A 14,864-nucleotide genomic window follows, 5' to 3' on the forward strand; every position below is an offset into this window, starting at 1 on the left:
AGCGTATTCCCGTCTGAGGGCTTTCCCCTGGGAAAGAGTAGGGGACAGCTGTGCAGGGGCCTGAGGGAGACTGGAACCCCCAGAGGGAGCAGAGGAGGATGGCTGAGTGCTTAGTGGCCACCCAGCTCTCCAGAGTGCTTCTCCTCTCCCACGAAGTTCGAAGATATCCTTGAGTTCGGTGGGAGAGCTTCATCTCCCTGTTCGAAAATGTCCTATTTGTCTCAGCCTAACATCCCCACCTCCCCAGCGTTTCTGTGACATGATTTCAGACAGAAGAGCCCCCCTACACTCAGATGTCTGAACCGTTTCTGTTTGAAGCAACATCTGTCCCCATGTCGAGGTTTATCCAGAAACATGGGTGACGGTGCTCAGTAGGAAGGGTCTCGATTGGCCGGAAGTCAAAGCAGTGTGATTCTTTCAGGTCTGTGACGAGAAGTTACTACAGAGGCGCCGCAGGAGCTCTCCTCGTCTATGACATCACCAGGTAATGTGCACTCCCCCGCGGGAGACGCAGCTGGGGGCTCTGCTCCCCGAGTCCCGTCTTCCCGAGGCACACCTGCATGTCGTGTGTGTGCTGTGTGGCTGGGAATCTGGAATCCCCTCAGCCCTTTCGTTTGGGGTCTTAGAGGCGATGGAGGCAAGCCCTCCCCCTGCTTACCCGGTCAGGAAATCTGCGAGTGAGGTTCGAGATACATAAAGCATCCCTGGTGTGTGTGTCTTTTAGCACAGTGCTTTGACATACTTGTCCAGGCTCACGGGGGGAAGCTTACACATGGTCAGTTAGTAGAAGTAATGGACACTGATGAGCACTGAGGGCACAGGCTTTGCACTGCGGTTGCCTGGGTTCCAGTCTCAGTTCCAGGTCAGTAGCTGTGTGATGCCCTTGGGCAAGGTGCTCTCACTGTCCGGACTTCAATTTCGCTGTTATATGCAGTCATGCTGATTGTGTTACACTCACGAGATTTTCTGGTTGTTAAATTGTTTAATGTGAGGCTCTCAGCACATGCTAAGAATCTGAGTGCGCTGTCCTGTGTGTAGCTGTCACTCACATATTACAAATTAAATTAAAAAAATTCAGTTCCTTGGTCTCGCTTGCCCCATCTCAGGTGCTCAGTGCCCACATGTGGCTGGTGGTTGCAGTATTGGACAGTACAGGTCATAGAACATTCTCGTCCTTGCAGAAGTCCCAGCAGACAGCGCCGACCTCAGTGTTTGCTGACACCACCTGAAAAACAGCATCTCTGCCCTATCGTCTGGTGGCTGTCTGGATGGGAACTTGCACAGCTGAGAGGGTCACCCTTGTGCTGTGACACACCCCCCGTCTGCATGTTCAGGATGAGGCACGCTGGCCAGGAGGTGGGCAGCTGCTGGCCCAGTCCCCCTGCACTTGCTCAGGTGGTGAAAGGCTCAGCCTGCTCATGAGTGAGGTCATGAGGCTGTCTAGGGGTGCCGGCAGGGCGGACATATCCCCTGGTGTGTGTGAGCTGAAAATAGATCTCCTGGAGTTCGACAGACCTGGGCAAGCCTGCCTGTGCCGGTGGCTGCCGGTGTGCCTTTGGGCAACTTCACTAAACTCTCTGGGTTCAGGTTTCTCATGGAAAAGCGAGTTACAGTCTATGTCACAGAGCTTAAAAGAATGTGGTAAATCCTACAAAACAAAGTACCACCGCACTGCACAGAGCTGGTGACTGGCAGCGGTTGGCTCTCAGGCCTTGCTTACCCATGTTAAGAGCTCAGTAAATATTGGTACAACGAGTAAATGAAAGTCCGTTTCCTTTTGCACCTTGACTGGGCAAAAACAAACAGCAAAACCTCTGACTCGCGGTTTCATTTTTCTGGAAACTGAACAGTCCAGCCCCGCTGGGTGTGGTGCGTGGTTGGGCCTTCAGGTTTCCTGCGTTAAATTCAAGCTTGTCGGCGTTACCCTGACGTGTGCAAAAGCGGCGTGTGAGTAGTGTGAATGACTGGAAAGAGTTGCTGGTCTTATAAAATACATGTACTGTTTTCACAATCTTATATTACGCAGCCGAGAAACCTACAATGCGCTTACTAATTGGTTAACAGATGCCAGAATGCTAGCGAGTCAGAACATTGTGATCATCCTGTGTGGGAACAAGAAGGACCTGGATGCCGACCGTGAAGTCACTTTCTTAGAAGCTTCCAGATTTGCTCAAGAAAATGGCAAGTGACCCTTTACCTACGACTGCTTTTCAAATGGGCAGATTTGGGGATAATAACATTGCTTTGAATTTACATTATTGGAATTTTAAGATTAAACGGTACTCAAGAAAAGCGAAATTTCCTGGTGTTTTCAGTGAAGTTAGGCGTCTTTAGCCTATTTTCACTGTATTGCATTCCACCTACAGGAGTCATGATGTTGATAAAGAGCAGTGTACTAATACTCTGTAATGACTTTTTGGTCTGAGCACAGGCCTTGGTCTGAAGTGAAGTTTATAATGATTTTTAAAGGCCCTAATCACATATTGTCCTGTCCTGTTTTCTAATGTAATTTGGAGCTAAGTTGATGGAACATTAGCTCTAAATAGGAGGGGAAAGCAGTGGCAGAAATACTGGGCTTATGGGTTTTATTTTGCTTCGATTAAATTTAAGTCATTTGGTTATATGCCTTCGAAAATCCTCTGAATTTCCATATAGAAAACCAGAGAATGACGCATAAAATTTATGGTTGCTTATAGGTAACAAAATGATCAGAGTGCAGACATTTTAAAGAACTTTAATTTTTAGAACCAGTCAAGAATTAAAATATCCTAGTATTGGTTTTCAGTTGGCCTCTAGGACTACCAAATTCCATTCTTACAAACCGACTGGTTTTATGCTAAGAAAATAAGCATGTGAGAAGAACGTAAGCTATCGTCAGTTTGTTAAGAAGCCAGTTAGATGTACAGAAGCCAGGAGAGCCCGCCTTTCCACTGGGTTAGTAACCGCTCTGGTGGGTAAGAAAAGGATGAATCCAGAGAGGACCTCTTCACCATCAGGGTGACAAGACAAGCTGCAGCGTAGCCACGCCCCCCCCTCCCCGTGTCAGTTTTATCTGTGGTGACATGAAGAGTTTTTGGAGACTATGGTTTCCTGTCGACAGCTGGGCGTCTCCAGGCAGCCTGCTTCCTCAGCGGGCCCCGCGCCGTCCCAGCATCTTCCACCGACGAGCGCCAGCGCGAGACACCTGTCACTGCTGAGAGGGGCTTAGAATTCTGCTAACATTTAAAAAAACATATTGACATTTACTGATGCCGTATTTGCAAAAATATGTGGTTTTGAAGTAACAGAGTCCATTTGCTTGCTGTGGGAAGAGAATACCCAGCAGGCCGTCGGGACTTGAGCTGTGGTCACCTTCTAAACGTAGCTTCACATTTTGTTTGCTGTCACTTCTAGAGCTGATGTTTTTGGAAACAAGTGCACTAACGGGGGAGAATGTGGAAGAGGCCTTTGTACAATGTGCAAGAAAAATACTTAACAAAATTGAATCAGGTAAAAGGCTTTCCATTGATAAACTTTTCTTCAGCATATTTTCCTCTCTAGTTCAACAGTACCACTTTTTAATTTTCCAGGAGTGATTTGGTCAAAGAGCACCCTCTCTACACCTGCCAACCTAAAATTGCCACTTACGGTCTTAAAGGTCTCGTCCGCGTGGCTGAGGCAAAGGCCCACCCCTTTTTCACAGTGGCTTCCTTGCACCATTGGTGAAAGAGAATGGGCAGGGTTTCAGCGCATGCTTGCTTTCAGAACCACGGCCTTTTGTGGGTCCATTGCTTAGAGGAGGAAGGTGGGGTCATTGTCCACTCTCTGTCAACAGCTTGCTGGCCCTGCTGGGCCAGTGGTCCCATAGCGTGATGGGGGACCGCCTGGGTGAGATTGAGGGAATTATAGGTACACGCATGATGTGGATATTTCCAGCTTGGGCATCGTGAATTTATTTCTGAAGCTAACTGAGTGTGTGCCTCAGTTGTAACCTGTCTCATTATTGTTGTATATGTTGCTTCGGTAAAAATAAATTTAAAATAACCCAAATTTAGGCAATTACTGTGTAATTGTCATTTATTAAAGTTGAGTTTTATTTAAATATTACCGAAATTATATGTGGACATTCACTTTTTAATTGATTCCATCAAATATCTGAATGTTCTTTGTCAGGTGCTGGGATACAAAAATGATTTAATCATAATCCTTGCCCTCAGGAAACTGTCTTTCATGGGAGATGTCAAAAAGTAATTACAATACAGTGTGGTGGATACAATAACTGAGGGGTATGTAGGATCCTGGGATCACACAGAGAAGGGGGACCTGCCTAGCTAGGTCGGGGAGGTAGTGTCTGGGAGGGTTCCAGGAGGAGAGACAGCTGAGCTCAGTCTTTCACAATGTGAGGAAGAGTGAGCTGGCTAAGGGGGTGGGGTAGTCCCGCCGAGGGGACAGCATGATTTGAAAGTTACCGGAGAGAAAAGTCACTGGACTAGAGAGACTCCCGTGGGGGATGGCAGGTGAGAAGGCTGGAGAGAGGCGGCAGCCAGGCTAGTGATTCTCATCAAGGATCTGGAACTTCATCTCGTGGGTTACTGAGTCTCAACCCTGGCTGTACACTAGAGTCTCCTGGGATGCTTGAAAATTCAGATCCCAGGAGACATCTCTCAAGATCCTGATTAATTGGGCTGAAGTATGGTCTAGGCATCAGCATTTCTAAAAGCCCTCTTATGTGATTGATTCTAATGTTCATCCAGGATTAAGAACCACTGCTATAGAGGGCGGGAAGCTATTCAAGGATGGTAAGCAGCGAGCAATGTGGTCAGGCTGGGACTTGAGGTAAATCACGTATGTAGGTGGCCATGTTGAGGAAAGATTGAAAGGACAGCACAATTAAGGCATTTTCGAGTAATCCAAGTAAAAGGTGACTGATTAAAGCTTTGAGGAGGATGTGGAAGTAGAGACGAAGAGATATAGATGAATCAGAATTATTTTGGTAGTAGCGTCATATGGCTCATGCTGAATAGTAGGGCAGGGAGGTTGATTTGGGGGTGGGGAGTGGTGAGGAGGTGGGGTTAAGAAGGCATGAGGAACCAGGGGTAACTAGATGTCACACGTGGGTGACTCGGTGAAGAGATGTCATTAAACCAGAGGATAAGCAGGTTCAAGGGCATGTAGATGACTCTGTTCTGGACTTGTTCCCTTTGCAGTACCACTGGCACAAGCCCATGGAATGAGCTCATAAGCTCTGGGGAGAAGTCTGGGCCGGCAGTATGCATTTGTCAACCATCAGTACATAGAGTAGTTGAAACTATGGAAGGAACGGGATCATCCGAGAGCAGTTGAGAGTGAGAAAAGCACTGATCAAAAGCAGAACCTTGGAGACCGAGAGATAGAGAAGAGGAGGAACCTACAAAAGAGGAGTAGGAAATGGCCAGAGAGATGTATGGACAGAACCAGGGGAAAGTGGCTGTCATTTCAGCCAAAATAATAAGAGTCAAAGACTTGTTCACTATCAAATGCAGTAGAGAACAGTGTCCTAAGCCAAGAACTAAGCTAGAAAAATACCCACCGGGGTGGGCAATAGGAAGTCATTGGGCTTCTTTATCAAGAACAACTGCAGTAGAATTAAGAAAGTAGAAGACAGCAACTGAGGAACAAAGAGGAGGTGAGAAAGCAGAGTGAGTGTTGACTCCTCTCCGGAAGGAAAGTACTGGCAGCGTCGGGTACAAAGGGTTAACTTAAAGAGGTTTTGGTAATGGAAGAATGTTAGCGTGTGTGAATGCTGAGAGAGAGAAGCAGGTGGAAGGGAAGGAGAGGTGACAGGGTGCAGGGCGAGCTGCAGGGAGGGAGCGTCAAGGGCCCAGACGGAAAAGAGGGACCCTTCATCCTTCTGGATTTTCTTGATCTGAAAATAAAAAAGATTTTTTTTACTAAATTTGGCAGAAAAACTGTTACTTTTAAAGACTCCGTAACATTGTTATTAAAATTGGCTTGGCGTTGAGTATTAAGCTTATCACGAGGTTTGATTTAATTACCTTGCTTCCTTAATACTGCATATAAAATTTTCAAGATACAAAGATCATCAAAATCATAATTACATCTAGGTGAGAAAATATACAGATTAAGTTAAAATTTTTCAGCAGTACTTTAAATTTTCTGAATAGGTAGTACATTCATATGATTCAAAAACCACTGTTTCCTCTTTTTTTTCAAGACTTATTTATTGGTTAGAGAGTGCGCGCGCGCACACACAGGAGCCGCAGGAGGGGCGGGGGGAGGAGAGAAGCGGGGCTTCTCTCCATGCGGGGCTCAGTCTGGCCACCCTGGAGTTAGGACCTGAGCTGAAATCACTTAACCAAAGGAGCTACTCAGGCATCCCTCCTCCTCTTTTTTTTTTTTTTTTTTTTTACACAAAAGTTAGTGTACTATAAATTCCACACCTTGCTTCTTGTGCTTACTGGACCTACGGATCATTACAAATGAACATATAGAGACTTCCGTACCTATACATGCATATGCTAACGCACATGTACACAAGAGTGTGTGTAATATCAGTTGTCTGTATTGCCATCATTTAACCAGTTTACTTTGGATGTTTGGAGTATTGCCAACATTTTGCTGTCACAAATACTGCAGTAAATACTCTTTTATATAGCACTTCCCCTGTGTGAAGTGTATGTAGAGGATGAGTTCCCAGAAGCGGAATTGCCAGGTCAAAGAACATAGCACCTGGACCTTGGGTAGAGACTGTCAGAGTACTCCTAGCATCGTTGTAGCAATTTATGATCCCACTACAATGAATGAAAGTGCTTCTTACACCGAAGCCATGCCCACAGGGTGGGTGCGTTATCATACTTGGGTTCTTAACAGTCTGATAAGTAGGAAATGGTCTCTCTGTGGTTTAATTTTTAATTAATTTATCTTTGTATATATAATATATTCACATATTTCCAAATTCAAAAAATGCAAAAGTGGATACAGTGGAAGTCTCCCTCCATTACAACCCCTCTTCTGTCCCTGAGCCATCTAAAACTCCTTCTTGAAGTCAACTGTTATTCTCACTTCTTTTTTTTTTTTTTAAGATTTTATGTATTTATTTATTTATTTGAGAGAAATAGCGAGAGAGAACAGAGCAGGAAGGGGGCAGGCAGAGAGGGAAGCAGGCTCCCTGATCACAGGCTCCCTGCTGAGCTGGGAGCCTAACAAAGGGCTCCATTCCCCAGCCCCTGGGATCACGACATGAGCCAAAGGCTGATGTTTAACCGACTGAACCACCCAGACACCCCCCATTCTCATTCCTTCCAAAGATATTTTTGTGCCCATACAAGAAAACATGTGTGTATATTTTTTCCTCATTATTCAAAACAACTGTTTATACACAGCATTCTGCACTTTGTTTTTTTTTTTTTTCACTTAACATATTCTTGGGGATCACGGAAACATGAAAGCTTTTTTTAAAGAAGACTTGCTTGGTCCTCAGGTGAGCTGGACCCGGAAAGAATGGGCTCTGGTATTCAGTACGGGGATGCTGCCTTGAGACAGCTGCGGTCACCACGTCGTGCACAGGCCCCAAGCGCTCAGGAATGTGGTTGTTAGAGAAGCTCAGAGTATCCAGGTAGGTGCTCTTGTCACATCGTCTCTGCTGGCCCTCTTACCATAGACTCTGTCCACCGCTCCGGAGTCCTGTGCATGCTTAACTGTGAAGCTTGTCATTCCTCTTTGCAGTGACGTTATGAACCCGAGAGGTGAGTGGGTAATTAAAAGTTAGATATTTCAGCAACAGTGGAATACACATGCTGCTTGAGCTCACGTGGAATGTGCAGCAAGATAGACCACATTCTGAGGTATAAAACCACAGTTTAACAAATTTAAAAGAACAGAAATTGTACAGTGTCTTCTCTTAGACGACAGTGGCATTAAACTAGAAGTCAGTAACAGAAAGATAACTGGAAAACCCAAAATATGTGGAGGTTAAACAACACACTTAAGTAACTCTTGGGTCGAAGGGGAAGTCTCCAGAGGAAATTGAAAACATTTTGAACTAAATGAAATTCAACTTATGAAAATGTCGGGGGTGGCCTTGTAAGCAGTGCCTAGAGAGAAATAGAAAGCATTGAACGCACACTTAGAAGAAAGATCTCAAATCAGTCATCTAAGTGTCTGCCATAGGAAACTAGAAAAAGGAGCAAATTAAATCCAAAGTAGGCAGAAGAAATAAGAATTACAACAGAAATTAATGAAATTAACACCAGAAAGTCAATAGAGAAAAATCAATAAAATCAAAGCTAATTCTTTGAAAAGATCAGTAAAATCAATAAGCCTACAACCAGACTAATTAAGAAAAGGGGGTGCATAAATTACTAATATCAAAAATGGAAGAGGCGACATCACTGCAGGTCCTGTGGACATTAAAAGGATAATAAAGGAACACTATGACTAATTCTATGCCCACAAACTGGATAACGTAGATGAACTAGACCAATTAATTAAAAGACATGATTTGCCAAAATTTAAGAAAAAATAGACCACCTGAATAGGTCTACATCTATTAAAGAAGTTGAACCTGTGATTAATAATCTTCCAAAACAGAAAGTACTGGACCCAGAGGGGTTCACTGGTGAGTCCTACCAAACATTTAAGGAAGAAATTATACCATTTCTCTACAGTCTCTTTCACAGGAGAGAAGCAGATGGAATGCTTCCTACCTCATTCTATGAGGCCAGTATTACCCTAATTTTGAAACCAAAGACATTAGAAGAAAACTACAGACCAATATCTCTCATGAATATAAATGTAAAAATCCTCAATAAGATATTAATAAATTAAATCCAGCAATGTACCAAAAAAATTATAAACCACTTCCAAGTGGGATTTATTCTGGGTATGCAAGGCTGGCTCACCATTCCAAAACCCATCACATGAATGGGCTAAAGGAGAAAAATCATATGATCCTGTCAAGAGAAAAATCATTTGACAAAATCCAACACACATTCATGATGAAAATTCTCAGTAAACTAGGAATAGAGGGGAATTTGCTCAGCTTGGTAAAGGATATCTACAGAAAACTACCACTAACATCATTAAACTTGAAGCTTTCTCATTATTGAAAAGAACCAGGCAAGGATGTCCCCTCTCACTAGTCCTTTCCAACATCATACTGGAAGTTCTAGCTAACGTGTAAGATGAGAAAAGGAAATGAAAGGAGCACAGATAGTGAAGGAAGAAACTGTCTTTGTTCACAGGTGACATGGTTTTCCATAATGTAGAAAATCTGAAAGAATCCACAGACTCCTGCCTAAGCAATTACACAGCAAGGTCAGATAGCAGGATGCAAGGTTAGTGTACAAAGCCAGTCGCTTTCCTGTGTACCACTGATAAACAAGTACAGTTTGAAATCAAAACAGTACTATTTATATAAGCATTCAAAAAAGCGAATACTTAGGTATGATTCCTACAGAATATGTGCAAGATCTATATGAGGAAGACCAAACTGATTCTACAGTTTATGGAGTGGCAAGAGACCCAGAAGAGCCAAGACAGGATGGAAGGAGAAGAACAGAGTTGGAGGACAGCGGCCGCTGGGCTTCAAGACACTGTCCAGCTGTGGTCGTCAAGACCGTTTGGTATCGATGAAAGAAAAAACAAGCAGATCAGTGGAACGGAATAGAGAGCCCAGAAATACATCCACGTAAGTATAGTCAATTGATCTTTGATGAAGGAACACAGATAAGGCAATGGAGCAAAGATAGTCTTTGCCACAAAAGGCACTGGAACAACTGGCCATCTGCATTCAAAAAAAAAAAAAAAAAAAAATCTAGACACCTACCTTACACCCTTCACACAAATTAACTCAAAATGGATCATAGACCCAAATGTAAAACATAAAACTCTTCAACTCCTACAAGATAACATAGGAAAAAAACCTAGAGGACCTTGAGTGTGACAGTGACTTTTTCGAACAAATACCAAAGGCACGATCCATGGGAGACATAATTGATAAGCTGATACGAGACTTCTGCTCAAGGAAAGATGACGAGAGATAGAGAAGACAGGCCACAGACTGGGAGAAAATATTTCTAAGAGACATCTTTTTTTTTTTCCTACTTTTTTTTTTTTTTTAGATTTTATTTATTTATTTGACAGACAGAGATCACAAGTAGTCAGAGAGGCAGGCAGAGAGAGAGAGAGAGGAGGAAGCAGGCTCCGTGCGGAGCAGAGAGCCCGATGTGGGGCTCGATCCTGAGATCATGACCTGAGCCGAAGGCAGAGGCTTTAACTCACTGCGCCACCCAGGCGCCCCTCTAAGAGACATCTAATAAAGGATTGTTATCCAAATAGACAAAGAACCCTTCCAACTTAATAAGAAAACCACCCAAATTAAAAATGGGCCAAATACGATAGTGGACACCTCACCAAAGAAGGCATATACTGTAGACGGCAGCAAGTATATGAAGATACTGCGTGGCATAGTCGTCGGGGAAATGCAGATGAAAGCAACAGTGAGATACCACTACAACACACTTACTAGAATGGCCAAAATACTAGACACGGACACCACTGAATGCTGGCAAGCATGTGGAGCGGTCAGAACGGTCACCCGTTGCTGGTGGGAGGGCAGAATGGTGCAGCCACCTTGGAAGACCGTGGGTCAGCTTCTCACAAAGTAAACACACTCTAAACATGATCCAGCAGGCTCACTGCCTTGGTATTTACTGAAAGGAGGTGCAAACACCAAAATCTGGGGTGCCTGGCTGGCTCAGCTGGTAGAGCATGTGACTCTTACTCTCAGGGTCATGAGTTCAAGCCCCACGTTGAGGATGGAGCCTGCTTAAAAAGAAAAAAGGAAAGAAAACACAAAAATCTGCATGTGGATGTTTATAGCAGCTTTATTCGTAATTACCAAAACTTAAAAATATCTCAGATGGCCTTCAGCAAATGGATAGACTAACCTGTGTACATCCAAGCAGTGCACTGTTATTCGGTGCTAAGAAGAAATGAACTATCAAGCCATGAGAGAGGGGCGGAACTGTGAGTGCATGTTACTAAGTGAACGGTGCTATCTGGAGAAAAGGCTCTGTACTGCATGGTCCCCACACTGGCATTCTGGAAAAGACAAAACTGTGACAGTGATAAATAGGTCAGTGGTTGTCGGGTTGGGGATGGGAGGGGTGAGTAGGCAGAGCATGGACAATATTTGGGGCAGTGAAAATACCCTGTATAATACCGCGATGATAGACACTTGTCATTGTATATTTGTCCAGCATTAGGAGGGAACCGCAGTGTAAATAATGGACTTCGGGTGACGATGACAATTGTGTGTTAGTGGAGCTCCGTCAGTCCTAACAGACGGACCTCTCTGGTCCGGGATGTCGATAACGGGGGGAGGCTCTGCACATGTGTGGGCAGGGGCGTATGGGAAAATATAAAAATATAAAATCTTCATAAGAAAAAAGTCCTAAAGCAACCACTAAAATAACATGACAAAAAAGTTTTGGCTAATGAGCGAACATAGGAATTTAAATGGAGTAAACACATAATTAAGCTAAATAATCAAAAAGAAGGCAGGAGGAGGAAATGAGGAGTAAAGAACAGATCAAATAGGAAATGGTCGATTAAACTCTACCAATTAGAAAAGATGCTCTGCTTGAAAGAATTTAAGCTTTATAGGAAATCTTTGGGTTCTTAGTCAGAACGAAAGGATGAGTGGTAGGTGGAAGGAGTAATTGGGATAGAGATTTTTCTGCCTTTGTATCCATAAGGAAACTTTTGGGTAAGTTGAAGTCTAAATGGTCTGTTGCTAAAATAGAAGGCTTATTTATAAAACTTGCAAATGGAGATTTTACCTTTCTAAAGCTTTCTTTTTCCCATTTACCACAGTGGACTTTTTTAATGTACCTACCACATTATCTAACAGGTTTAGGTAGGTTTAAGTGAAGTTGGAAGATACATTCACTGAGTCCCTATGGGACTTTAAGCTATGTTTGTCTGTACGTTTATAGTTATGCATATTTCTAAATTCTTCTTAATATTTTTTAGGTGTTCATACAGTGGTATTTGGGACACAATTGTTGGACCTTGAAGAAGTTTTTTACCACCATCTTTTTCTACTTAATACAGAAGTAGATGTTTGTGCGAAGAAAAATGATCCGGGGTGTTATGCAAGCTCATAGATGGGGCACAGCGAATCAGATAGTAATAAATCTCATTAAATGGACAGTCCCGTGAGGTGTATACATGTATGTAAAGATTTTCTGCTCCATATTTCCCTTTCACTTTTGGTTGCAATCCTGTGTGCCGTATATATGCTCCAGCGAATCACGTCTCCACAGCATGGTATCTGACGTAGGGCATGGTAGAATGTTGCCCTAAGTGCAGTCTAAGATGTTGTTGTTCTTAATCATATGTTAGTGGTGAGGTGTACTTGGATCATCACGTCGGGTGTCGCGCACAGCTGGTTACATTTACGACCTGACACTCACAGACTCTGGCCTCGGTGGCCAGCGCAGCGCTGACGTCATTCCGCCTGCCACCGTCCGCCAAGTGTTTACGTCATCCGCCCTTGAAATGCTAGACCAGTAGTTACCCACACACGGAGATAAAACAAAACATGGAGTGTTTCCATGAACTTTACACTGTCCAGCACTCTGCTGACTTTAAAGTATCTTCATCCAGACCAGTTCGGGAAGCGTAGCATGAGGACCCACTGTGTTTTAGGCGCTGGACCGGGAGATCCGTTCTGCTTCTGGCTGTTCGTAAGCGTGATGGACGGTGTAATCCGGGGCTGCTCCCATGTTTCTGGTTTGCTGCTCTTGATGGTCTCTTGCTGGAAGACATTGTTTGTTAACTGTGCTTTTCCTGGGATTCAGTGTATGATGTCACTGCCTCTTTTTTAAGCCTTTTATTGTTTTGTGTTTGTTTTAAGGAAACCCACTAATCAAGTCAATATTAAAGGAGTACCACTCATTAAGAAATTTCTGTATAGCTTTCGCTGAATACTTAAATGCCTTACTACGGTTATCAAGTTGACATGTTTTTAATTCACCTAAGGTATATTGAAGTATTATATATATTGTATTACAAAGACTTGTTCTGATATTTTAAAATGTCAATGCAAAAAGCATATAACAGAACTTTTCTTTAAAGTTGGAATACAGTATTATTTAAGGCTAAAAGGTTAAAAAGCATTCTTCACCTTCAGTATGTTCTTTCACTGTGACTTTTAGCTGCAGACTGGGAGATTTCATTGCCTTTCAGTCGGAAGCTGCCCACCGCTTTTGTTGTTTGATGGAGTCAGCAGAGCACAACGGCGCCACAGACTCTGGAAGGTGATTTGGAGGAAAACAGCAGTACGTATCTGTTTTAGGTACTTTCGTTTTGCTTTTTTTCCCAACGCCATGGATATTTTCTTTTGAAGAGTCAGAATATGACGCAGACTCAGACTGAGCTACTCTGTGGACCTGGCTGGGAGAACATCGGATCCAGTGTCGCATTTATGATAGTTCCGCGGGCCGCTCGCGTCCGAGCAGCGTTTTGCCTGGGGCAGGAGCATGTCTGTTCTACCACATCGTTTATTCAAAAGCAGGAATTTTTTAAATGAATGTGAAGTTGGTTTATAAATGAGCCTATTCATGAAACCACAGGTACTGCATATAATTCCACATCCTCTGACCAATAAAAGTTGCTGAAGAACCAAACCATGGTGGTTCTTGATAAAGGCCTTCGGGAGAAATGGAGGAGGAGGAGAACTGAGTGTTGGTCGGTGGAGTGTCCTCCGCCAGTTCTCTGTTCTGCACAGATCCCAGCCCACTGGGTCCCACATTATCCACCCAGAGATAACGCAGACTGCACAGGTTCTGGGCATGGGCTGCCCTGCCCCTCCGCACACACGCACACTTCAGGCACCGCGAGTGAGCAGGTACCTGTGCTTTCAACCATCTAGAAATCTGAGTTGCCCATGACCCCTTGCTTGGGTTTGATTCATTTGCTAGAATGGCTCATAGAACCGAGAAAGACCATTTACTTGCTAGAATGCTGATTCATTGCAAAGGCTACAGGCAAACCACCAGATGAAAAAATACATGGGGCCCGGGCTGGAAGGGTCCCGAGCCCAGGACCCCCTGTGCCCCTGGAGTTTGGGATGCACCAGCCTCCTAGCCAAGGATATGTTCTTGTTCGCCAACCTGGAAACTCACCAAGTCCTGTTCCAGCCTGCCCCCCATCCTTCCCAAGTTGAGGTCGTGGAGCTGAAAGTTCCAGCCCCTCTAATGATTTGGTCTTTCTCTGGTGACCAGTTTCCGCCTGAGGCTCAGGGGGCCCCATCCTCAGTCGCCTCGTTAGCATAAGCCCCAGCATGCTCAGCAGGGACGCTTTGTGACTAACAGAACACACCCCATCACAGGAAGTGTCAGGGGTTTTAGGAGCCCCGTGCCAGGAGTTGGGGACAAAAACCAAATATATGTTATTATAGTCTAGTAAATGTTACATATACATTTTCCACAACTTACAGCTTTCCAGGATACTCTTAATTCACATTTCTAGAAAAGTATTTTGAGTCTTTGTAGAAGAATATTCTAAACTCCATTTAGACTTGGAATTGTTTGTTCTTTTACAAGTCCAGCATTTAGTGAAAATAAGAACGTCGCAGTTTGGAAATCTAATGGTTTTATTAAAAACCTGGTTTTTTGTGACTGATGAAATCTTAAGGATTTCATAGCAGATCAGTATTATTCAGAGTGATGAAGAATCTGATGTTAAAATTAGAAATTTGGGGCACCTGGGTGGCTCAGTCGGTTAAGCGTCTGCCTTTGGCTCAGGTCATGATCCCAGGGTCCTGGGATTGAGCCCCACATCGGGCTCCTCGCTCAGCAGGGAGCCTGCTTCTCCCT

General features: G+C 43.9%; 1 protein-coding gene across 2 annotated transcripts in view; it reads left to right on the forward strand.

Moving 5' to 3' along the window:
- The window catches only part of RAB4A (RAB4A, member RAS oncogene family), a 46,272-nt gene extending 32,599 nt beyond the window's left edge, over positions 1-13,673 (forward strand). Inside the window, exons 4-8 of one of the 2 annotated variants that reach the window (XM_080822911.1) lie at positions 422-484; positions 2,027-2,181; positions 3,394-3,489; positions 7,460-7,594; positions 12,016-13,673. In XM_080822911.1, the coding sequence (XP_080679037.1) occupies positions 422-484; positions 2,027-2,181; positions 3,394-3,489; positions 7,460-7,575 (430 nt within the window). In that variant the 3' untranslated portion in view covers positions 7,576-7,594; positions 12,016-13,673. The remainder of the gene's footprint in view (positions 1-421; positions 485-2,026; positions 2,182-3,393; positions 3,490-7,459; positions 7,595-12,015) is intronic. The other variant, XM_080822912.1, reaches the window with a different exon arrangement.
- The last annotated feature ends 1,191 nt before the right edge of the window (positions 13,674-14,864 follow it).

Source organism: Martes martes (assembly GCF_963455335.1).
Source record: "Martes martes genome assembly, chromosome: 14".
Classification (NCBI taxonomy): domain Eukaryota; kingdom Metazoa; phylum Chordata; class Mammalia; order Carnivora; family Mustelidae; genus Martes; species Martes martes.